General features: G+C 45.1%; 1 protein-coding gene across 1 annotated transcript in view; it reads right to left on the minus strand.

The window, feature by feature from the left end:
* Positions 1-10,313, minus strand: part of LOC106598368 (ras-related protein Rab-21) — a 30,349-nt gene extending 20,036 nt beyond the window's left edge. The window contains exon 1 of the mRNA XM_045722411.1: positions 9,932-10,313. Within this exon, the coding sequence (XP_045578367.1) occupies positions 9,932-10,072 (141 nt within the window). The 5' untranslated portion in view covers positions 10,073-10,313. The remainder of the gene's footprint in view (positions 1-9,931) is intronic.
* Positions 10,314-11,386: the final 1,073 nt, after the last annotated feature.

The raw sequence follows: 11,386 nt of genomic DNA on the forward strand, positions 1-11,386 counted from the left end.
TATGGCTCTCAGGCACTGTGGGGTGGAAGTGTTGGTTATGGCTCTCAGGCACTGTGGGGTGGAAGTGTTGGTTATGGCTCTCAGGCACTGTGGGGTGGAAGTGTTGGTTATGGCTCTCAGGCACTGTGGGGTGGGGGTGTTGGTTATGGCTCTCAGGCACTGTGGGGTGGAAGTGTTGGTTATGGCTCTCAGGCACTGTGGGGTGGAAGTGTTGGTTATGGCTCTCAGGCACTGTGGGGTGGAAGTGTTGGTTATGGCTCTCAGGCACTGTGGGGTGGAAGTGTTGGTTATGGCTCTCAGGCACTGTGGGGTGGAGTGTTGGTTATGGCTCTCAGGCACTGTGGGGTGGAAGTGTTGGTTATGGCTCTCAGGCACTGTGGGGTGGAAGTGTTGGTTATGGCTCTCAGGCACTGTGGGGTGGAAGTGTTGGTTATGGCTCTCAGGCACTGTGGGGTGGAAGTGTTGGTTATGGCTCTCAGGCACTGTGGGGTGGGGGTGTTGGCTTTCAATAAGGGCTTATCACTCAAGCGGAGCAAAACACCTGCTTCTGTATCAAATCTTACATGGTGATGTCATTACACATGGCAGTTAGGCCTCATTTGCATGTGAATGATTGAATCTCTTGAAAGGAACAATATTCTAAAACGGCTCAATTCAAAGTAGAAAAATGTGTATTATATAAAAGTGACCTAATAAGAATATTCCCTCAAAACAATGCCCATGAGATCATTATAGATTCATTGTTAACTGGACACCCAACAAAAGGATGATTGTTATGCGTGTTTGGGTTCTGTAACACTCCAGAAGCTCCAGCCCAGCCTGTAGCCTACTAGACCAGAGGGACAGACTGGTATCCACACAAAGCACCAACGATGATTGAATTATATTACCGGCTTCTGTAGCTTAAAAGATTAATAGGCTAAAACTTATATTCATATTTGAGTGTGATGAAACAAATCTGGATTACAGATCTACGTCCCAAATGGCACACTATTCCCTATATAGTGTACTACCGTCGACCATAGGGCCCTGGTCAAAAGTAGTGCACTAAATAGCGAATAGGGTGCCATTTGGGATACTTCTTAGTCATCATGGGACTATGTCCAAACATTGCCTAATCGAGCTGACAGTTTGGACGAGTATTTAAATCAGAGTTAAGAGTCAGTCATGATTAACTAAACCTGAATTCTCTCCAGCTAACGAACTGCAAGTTATTCTCATCCCCCGTTTCTCCTTTACTGTTCAGCTGAGGAGTGTGTGAACCTAAAAGACAGTTACCCAAAACAATAGGCCTGGGTTGTGTTCATTAGGCAACAAACGGAAGAAACAGGATGGAAACGAGGGGACGGACTACTACATGGAGTCCAATAAGAAACACTCACATTTGTGTGTCCTAATGAATACGACCCCAGTTCGTACTCCTTCCTTCCTTCCTCTCTGCTTGTGGGAGGGTCAGGTTACAGCCAAGGCAGCGTTTTCACTAGAAACAAAACACCCTTTCCTTTTCTTTTCTGACATGTAGAAACAAGGAGCTAGCCTGTGTGGGAGGATTGGTTAAAGCGTTTAGAACACTGACAGCACAAAGCCAGTGAAGAGCTATTGATTACAATTCAGAGTTAGTAGACCAAACCTTTGGTGCCTTTTAAAAATGGACGGTTGATTAGGTTAACCATACGTAAACATGTGTGATATCTAGGCCTAACTGTTTACATGCAAGAAGAAAACAATATAGTAGACTAAGTCAGTTCAGGACACTTTCTCTTAACCTGACCCGTGCTGACCTCTGGACAACGGGAGCGCCGTCTGGGCCCCGCCACCAACCAGAGCGCGTCTGGGCCCCGCCACCAACCAGAGCGCGTCTGGGCCCCGCCACCAACCAGAGCGCGTCTGGGCCCCGCCACCAACCAGAGCGCGTCTGGGCCCCGCCACCAACCAGAGCGCGTCTGGGCCCCGCCACCAACCAGAGCGCGTCTGGGCCCCGCCACCAACCAGAGCGCGTCTGGGCCCCGCCACCAACCAGAGCGCGTCTGGGCCCCGCCACCAACCAGAGCGCGTCTGGGCCCCGCCACCAACCAGAGCGCGTCTAGGCCCCGCCACCTACCAGAGCGCGTCTAGGCCCCGCCACCAACCAGAGCGCGTCTAGGCCCCGCCACCAACCTGAGCGCGTCGAGGCCCCGCCAACAACCTGAGCGCGTCGAGGCTAAGCTAACAACCTGAGCGCGTCGAGGCTAAGCTAACAACCTGAGCTCGTCGAGGCTAAGCTAACAACCTGAGCGTGTCGAGGCTAAGCTAACAACCTGAGCGCGTCTAGGCTACGCCACCAACCTGAGCGCGTGTTGGCCACGCTACCAACCTGAGCGCGTCGAGGCTAAGCTAACAACCTGAGCGCGTCGAGGCTAAGCTAACAACCTGAGCGCGTCGAGGCTAAGCTAACAACCTGAGCCCAGTTTCCAGATAGCGATGGAATTTAGGCCTCTGAGTGTTTTATCAATGCATCTTTCCTAAAATGGCCGAAGATGTAACATGTTTCCCAAAACAGCACGCAGAGAGAACGGTCATTAAGTGCGTCATTGAGGCGTTGTCGATACTGATAGGATGGGAAGAAAAGGCAGTGCTGCTCTCGGATCAGCTTCCTCCATTTAAATTTGACCTGAACATGATAACCATTCCACAATACTGACAATGGATCAGCTCCTAGAGAAATATTGCCACCTGTGGCTGCAAATATTGAAGCGGCTTATTCTAATGCTTACCCTATAAATCACGATTTGGCACATAATTGCATACCTGTTAGGCTACACGTCATGAAGTAGAGGCAAGAATGACAGACAGTAGCCAAAGAGCAAAATACTAAATAAATGGAATGAACATGAAATTGTAGCCTGTACTCTGGTAGTGGTTTGAGAAGCCTGTAATAACTGACAGACAGCATAAAGCCAACCCTAACCGGACTGTGCTGGCTCAGATCATTTATTTTCATATCGTCCTTTCCAGAACTGTTCCAGCAACTATGGTGGATGCCTAACCAGGCCTGAACAGAACAGCTTGGCTCAGTAGTGTGAAAAGGGTCTGAGGCCTAGGATGACCTGAAGACAGGATTCAGAACAGCTTGGCTCAGTAGTGTGAAAAGGGTGTGAGGCCTAGGATGACCTGAAGACAGGATTCAGAACAGCTTGGCTCAGTAGTGTGAAAAGGGTGTGAGGCCTAGGATGACCTGAAGACAGGATTCAGAACAGCTTGGCTCAGTAGTGTGAAAAGGGTCTGAGGCCTAGGATGACCTGAAGACAGGATTCAGAACAGCTTGGCTCAGTAGTGTGAAAAGGGTGTGAGGCCTAGGATGACCTGAAGACAGGATTCAGAACAGCTTGGCTCAGTAGTGTGAAAAGGGTGTGAGGCCTAGGATGACCTGAAGACAGGATTCAGAACAGCTTGGCTCAGTAGTGTGAAAAGGGTCTGAGGCCTAGGATGACCTGAAGACAGGATTCAGAACAGCTTGGCTCAGTAGTGTGAAAAGGGTGTGAGGCCTAGGATGACCTGAAGACAGGATTCAGAACAGCTTGGCTCAGTAGTGTGAAAAGGGTCTGAGGCCTAGGATGACCTGAAGACAGGATTCAGAACAGCTTGGCTCAGTAGTGTGAAAAGGGTGTGAGGCCTAGGATGACCTGAAGACAGGATTCAGAACAGCTTGGCTCAGTAGTGTGAAAAGGGTGTGAGGCCTAGGATGACCTGAAGACAGGATTCAGAACAGCTTGGCTCAGTAGTGTGAAAAGGGTCTGAGGCCTAGGATGACCTGAAGACAGGATTCAGAACAGCTTGGCTCAGTAGTGTGAAAAGGGTCTGAGGCCTAGGATGACCTGAAGACAGGATTCAGAACAGCTTGGCTCAGTAGTGTGAAAAGGGTCTGAGGCCTAGGATGACCTGAAGACAGGATTCAGAACAGCTTGGCTCAGTAGTGTGAAAAGGGTGTGAGGCCTAGGATGACCTGAAGACAGGATTCAGAACAGCTTGGCTCAGTAGTGTGAAAAGGGTCTGAGGCCTAGGATGACCTGAAGACAGGATTCAGAACAGCTTGGCTCAGTAGTGTGAAAAGGGTCTGAGGCCTAGGATGACCTGAAGACAGGATTCAGAACAGCTTGGCTCAGTAGTGTGAAAAGGGTGTGAGGCCTAGGATGACCTGAAGACAGGATTCAGAACAGCTTGGCTCAGTAGTGTGAAAAGGGTGTGAGGCCTAGGATGACCTGAAGACAGGATTCAGAACAGCTTGGCTCAGTAGTGTGAAAAGGGTCTGAGGCCTAGGATGACCTGAAGACAGGGCAGCTTGTGGTTGGCAAGACTACTACACTACAACTAGCTTACAAGACAGTCGAATTATGGGCCTGTGCCAAAGTTCACTCATAGTCTAGTCTGACTGCCTGTAGTGGTCTCTAAGTGGCTCATTTCATGGCTCATTTCAGAGGGAAGAGCAAACATGGCATAACATCTGCTAGGGGCTGTACAGGCGTACAGGCAAATCTTGTGCTGTCATTTCGGCTGATGTTTCCATGGCATCAATGGATGTTGACATTTAGGCTAGCCTGGGGTAGGTCAACATCCAGACAGATCATGATCATTAGTAAAAGACCTGGGTGTTTACCGGCCTGTTTAGGCTACCGTATTATTTGGACACTGAAGTGGCCCACTAAACTAGGTAAATAGATTGTAAGCAACAGTTTATGACATCGTCATAATCAGTGTTGGGATTAGTTACTTGAAAAAGTAATATTACATTTAAATTTAAACGCATTACTTTGTGTGGAAAGTAATGTGTTATATTACTGTTACTTTCATGAAAATAAAAATCTCACCGTTGTTTGACTGTAACCCGTTATCCACAACACCGGTCATAATAGCCCATCACTATCTATCCATTAAACTGTTTGTTTTACACTGATCACACATTGTATTTCTCAAACAAACCATTACCTAATAACCTGTTCAGTAGTTGTGCAACAAGTCATTGTCTCCCACGCTGAAATCGGGGAGGGAACTGTGGATCTGTCTCCTTCCGTTAGTACATTAGTCACACGCAATCTCAGACAGCACTGGCACGATTTTGACAAAACTTGGGTGAAATGATGAGTCTTGCCATAGAGATCCAGCATTCATTAAATGACACTGATTGGCCCTAGGCGGGAGCTATAGTAAGTTGTTTGTAATTAGACAGTAGTTGCCATATTATTCTTGTTTGTAAGTATTGTTTGAGGGGTTTTTTGTGTATAAAAAGCCAGCAGCACCCCACCCTGCATCCCACCTCTGGAGCTAAGCAGGGTTGGTCCTGGTCGGTCCATGGATGGGAGACCAGATGCTGCTGGAAGTAGTGTTGGAGGGCCAGTAGGAGGCACTATTCCTCTGGTGTAAAAAAAACAAAAGATATCCCAATGCCCCAGGGCAGTGATTGGGGACATTGCCCCGTGAAGGGCATCGTCTTTCAGATGGGACGTTAAACGGGTGTCCTGACTATGTGGTCACTAAAGATCCCATGGCACTTATCGTAAGATTAGGGGTGTTAACCCCCAGTGTCCTGGCTAAATTCATAATCTGACCCTCATACCATCACGGGCACCTACTCATCCCCAACTCCCAATTGGCTCATTCATCCCCTCCTCTGCCCTGTAACTATTGCCCTGTAAATGAGAATGTGGACTCTTGAAAATGAAGAGATTTTAATCCTGCAAAATGTCTAATAAATGAATAACAGTCTCTTGCTGCCTATTGTATCTCAGGAAACTGTGCAATGACCACACAGTGAACAGGAAATAAAGTAGGACCAAGGTGGAAATTGTAGTTGGTTCACACACAAGCAGTTTCACAACTGTTTTCTGCCTGAGCGTGTAGTTTCAAAGGGGGGGGGCTTTCCAAATATTCAAAACGATGTTTGCTGGGAAATAGCAGTTTCAAGTTGGCCATTCAAGACAGGTTTACCACATTTTTACTTTGACCCCAAAGGACTGACAGCAAAGAAAGCCTAATATTCACTGACGAGAGAGACCTACCAGTCACCTGAGAGAGAGTCCACAAGCAAGGGCAAGCTCCCGGAGAGATTATATTGGTATTAGTAATACGGCTGTGATACCAGCTTGTTGGTATCACAGCTGCCCTTTTAACCACAATTACCTTGCTTAGTGGGCGTGAGATTAGAGCACCATCATCATGAGGAGACTGACTGTAGCCTACCTTACTGCTGTCAATGTAGGCCCTAGTCAGTATTCACTAACTACTATCCAGTGTATGAGCTGGCAAAGACAATCTGCTTACTTAGGCATCACACAATAATAATGTAGGCCTACTACTGTAAACAAAACAATAACAGTACTACTGACAAGAGAAAATGGTCACATGACAACTAGGCCTATTGCAATAGGACTTGAAACAACTGCTTGATACACCGGAACTGCCGTACTTATCACAGTGGGAGGCTGTTCCTTCTCCTGCTAGAACAAAAGCGGTACCTGCGGCGTGCCGACCCGGTGGCGACCAACCTATCGCAATGCTCGTCAGCGGCCAACAAGTTGACTTTGAGCCAATCAGAGAGCATGTAAAATGTAAAAGTTAACTAAAAAGAGGCCATTTTCTCCGTACATCCACGGATGAGCCAATCACACTTCATATGCTACATAGCTAGCTACCATCACACAGCTTAAGTGCACACAACACTAAATACTTCCTCCAAGCCAGCTAACCACTGTAGCTAGTTGACATAATTAAATCACAATGGACTAGCTGGTTTCTATGAAACAGCTGCCGAGTTAGTGCAGTGTCCTTAGCTTGCTAGCAATGTTGTGCCAGCTAGCGAATATGCTATGGAGTATGCTATGGAGAGTGAATTAAAATGTTTATTTGTCATCTTGCTAGGTAGTTATCTAGCTGTGTCCATCTGGCTAGCATAAACATGGGCTTTCTACAAAAAATGGCAACATTAGCGCAGACAACTTGGAATCTAGACCACAAGCAATACGCACGGATATGCATTGCCAAACAATGCTACTGCCACCTTCTGGTTTGGAGTATTTTAACAAGGCTGAGTGGCTGATGACTTCCAAGGTCTTTGCTGTGTGAACACAAAAGAGATTGAGTGTCGACAGTCAGAGGTGTCAAGTACGGTCTCCAGGAAACATTTGACAATCCTACCGGGGTGTCTGAGCTTGAAGACTCAAAGCTCACTGACAGTGCAGTAGATCGCAAACTCTAGTCTAGAGGTCTTCACAAATACACCCGAAACCTATTACCCCGAGAAGGAACTCGGATCTGTGTGAAAATATGTGAAATGCCGACTAAATCTGAAATTATATTTGAAGAAAATATCCAGATTAAAGTCACTTTTGCTGCGCATGGCAGAGTTGGTTCAGGTTCTTTCAATATGTTAATCTCTATCCTCCACCTGTCTCTGTCTGGCTTGAGCTCTCCCTACAGGGAACTTGAGACATTGTTTCAACTGGGCCGCTTGGGCCCTCACTGTCTCCCATGCCAATGATGACAGACTGTTGTATTTGCGCAAAGGATAAGTGTTAAGGTAGCCGATTTTATGACCAGTTTCCAGTGGAGATATGGGTTTCAGAAATATGATGCTAATTCACACCGAGGCACGATGGTTAGGCCTATCAAGAAGGAGTGTTGAAAAGATTTTTTGAATACAGTAAGGAACTATTTGCAATGGATGCATTGACGTAATGTGACGCAAAAAATGCTCAGAAGCTGCGCAGCTCAAGTTATGGTGAGTTAATGAGAAATACTATCAGACATCACCAAATGGAAACTTTTAGACCTATAGGCCTACAACTGCACGCAGGCCAGCTACTTTATGCATGCTCAAGCAAAATATATTAAAACAAAAAAACATTAAAAAGTGTAAACTCAAACAATTAAATAATGAATGTGCACGAATTAGCAGGAGACAGAGAGCATTCTGTAGAGACATGCTGATGCATCTCCACCACACACCCTATCCCTTCTCAACATTTTACATTCTGGATGTCATTTATGAAAATACTAAACAACAATTCAACTATTTTAAATACATCTAAAAACACATGTGCAACATTAACATTCACTGCCAGACAAGTCAAAACTACACAACTAAAATATGTAAAGTGTTGAAATAAAAGATCCCTGAAAATGTCCACAGACACAAAAAGCGTCTCAAATTTGTTTCCATCCCTGTTAGTGAGCATTTCTTCTTTGCCAAAATAATCAATCCACCTAACAGGTGTGGCATATCAAGAAGCTGATTAAACATGATCATTACACAAGTTCACCTTGTGCTGTGGACAATAAAAGGCCACTAAAATATGTAGTTATGTCACACAATGCCACAGATGTTTCAAGTTGAGGTTATGTGCAACTGGCATGGAGGAATGTCCACCAGAGATGTTGCATTATTTCATTCCCAGTCATGTGAAATCCATAGATAAGGTCCTAATAAATTATTTATATTAACTTTAACTCGTTAAAATCTTTGAAATTGTTGCGTTTAAATTTTTCAGTATATTTTGCTTGCTTTTGTGTAAATAAAGCTGCATTTTTTATCTTTTGGCTCTGATACAGACCCTGGTCCATCTCAGATCCAATATTGATTTTGAAGAAGAAGAAGACAGTCCTGTCTTTCTCGGATGGGAATCTCACAGATCCAATTCAGTTTGGAGCTCATTTTCAGCATCCGAGAAGACCGCTTCTCTAGTCTCTAAGACTCGAGGCCCACTGGCAGTGCAGCAGTGAACCACCTTCCCATTCAGCTCCTCTCATCATTGCCTTGAGTAATAAACACCCTCTTGTGATGTCCTGGTAGGAAATGACAAGGACTTATGCTGCCTCTTCTTTCAGGAGAGCAATAAACACAGGCCATTCTAAGTTCATAACTAACCTACTGGTAAGCCAACTTCACTACAGCTGAACACTTTCCAGAGAGTCAGCAACAGGTTTAACTGTTTGCAGTAATGCAAAGTACAAAGACATTGCTTAGTACACTAGTTAGACTGCTTGACAGCAACTGTGATAGTAGAGGATTGAATTTGATACCCTGGTAATGTGTGATTATGTGGCAGCACAATCCTATTGATTCATAGAAGATACGCTTGGTAACAGCACTGTAAAGGCCTACTACAAACACCTAGAACCCTTATGACGTCCGGCAATTCAAAACCACATATTGTGCAACCTACTGCTATGAGAAGCCCTGAGCTTACTGACAGATCTAGTCTGTGTTGTCCAACTCAATGCGATTTCTGGTGTGGAGTAAACGTGACCTTTCTCTACATAAATGCTATGTCATAGTAGTTAATTTCTTGTTCAGTTCAGTCAAGTGTCCTGCAGGGCGACGTTTGGGGCAGCTGGCGAAGCTTTCTGACCACTGGACAGGAAGTTAAACCTGGGTGGTGGTTGTTGTTGTGGTTACTCTGAGTGGGCTACTTCCTGTTCATTGGGGCAAATTCACCTCTACCACATTCACGTTGAAGAACACTTGTTTCATGTCGAATAGCACCAATGTATAGTTGAGATAAAGCTTTTAGATCGTTTATTTTTAAAGCTGTGACAGGTGGCTACTAGGAAAGCTAGCTAACTACAATCGCTAGCAGGCGTTAGTTAATTTAGTTGGCTAGCTTATCGTTATTATAATACATTATCGTTACCAGAATTGTTAGCTAGCTAGCCATCTTGGTAAACACCCTAAATAACCATGTTGAACAGGTTACAGTGACTTGTAGTGGACTGCCGAAAACTAGCTAGCTAGCTGCGACACAGATGAATGGCTGTTGGTGTGAGTTAGTGACAGTCTATCACTAGCAGCTAGGCTAACGTTAGCTAGCTCGCCTTTTCTGTTTTCTACATCGCATATTTAACCCTTTGTAGTCTGGACAAGATTGAATCACACATCCAGTTAGCCACGTAATCAACGTACCTGAAGTGTGGTGATGTGTTTGTCGTTGAATTTATTTTCACAATACCGCAACACGAGCGAGGTCTTGCCGACACAGCCCTCTCCCAACAAAACCACCTTGAAAGAGTAGGTTTTGTTGCCTGCTCCGCCGCCAGCCGCCATGGTGAAATAAATATGATTAGGTATATAAGTAGCTCAGTTGAAGTATCTCCCTCTAATCACATTAGATGTCTCAAATCGAAATCAAGAAGTCGAGGACACGAATCCCCTGCGAATCAGAATAGGCAGAAATGTCACTCGCCCAGCTGTTGTAGACCAAAGTGATTTCCCCCACCCTCAGCTCGCTGGTTCGCTCTGCTCTCCCCTCTCAACCCCTACTAATGGCGTCTCTTTCTACGTCATGCACCGGGATCATATGATGAACTGGACAGCAACAATCCAAAGTGCTGGTGCTGAACAGAGGCTCAGTCTATTTTCCCAATGGATCATCAATCATAATATATGTTAGAGCAAAGAATACAGAAATTAGGACATTTATAAAAACTGTAAACAAAATAAGACAGTTTGAAAGACGAAAAGTAAGAAGCCCAGTAGTCAGTATAATAACTCCTAAAAACAGAATATTGTTTTGACTGTGTTATGATAGGTTATCATTATTGTGGTTGGTTGGTTTACCAGGATCATTATCACTGCAAGACCCTCCCAAGTGAGAATAATTTGTCACACATAAATCATGAGGAATCTATTTCTCCTCTGAGCAGTGGCGGTTCTAGACCATTTCAACTGGGGGGGCCAAGCTGGGGCCAGTTGTACTGTTAGAGGGGCCAGTTACATTAATAACAGATATTTTAAAAAAGATAGCAAAAATTGGTTATGTAAAAATTAATTCATACTCCACATTTAGGGGGGCCACAAGGGGGTCCAAAATTGTTGTCACAGGGGCACTGCCCCCCCCCCCCCAGAACCGCTAGTGCCTCAGCCATATGGCAGTGCTATTTTATTTATGCATTTCTGACAAATCTGCTTATATTCACATCAAAATATCATAATTCTTTTAAGGCTCCCAGAACAAGAGGCGGAAATCCCCCATGCTGTACATACACACAGTGAGCGAAGACTAAGTGATTGCCTTGAATCTTCGTTTCAGAAAGAAGTATGCTTGTTTTGTTCAAACTTGACCCATTTCTGTTTCTACTAGAGACGTAAGGGGTAATTTTCTGAATGTCTACCCTAATCTTAACTAGATAACGATCATACTTCCAAAAAATCCAAGGCACTATTGTGAAAAAGTTAAAGCCTTTATTTTAGCGGCTATCCCATAGCAAAAAAATGTAAGTGCTCCAACGACGAGCGGCTCACTGGCCTTCTTCAGGGTGGCCTGTGAGTCGCAACGCACTGGTGGGACTTCTGGTAAAATTGGTATTGAAATGATCTCTTGGACATATCAAACCAAACACAGAGCGTCACTAGCCTTAT

This window comes from Salmo salar, chromosome ssa07 (genome assembly GCF_905237065.1).
Source record: "Salmo salar chromosome ssa07, Ssal_v3.1, whole genome shotgun sequence".
Classification (NCBI taxonomy): Eukaryota; Metazoa; Chordata; class Actinopteri; order Salmoniformes; family Salmonidae; genus Salmo; species Salmo salar.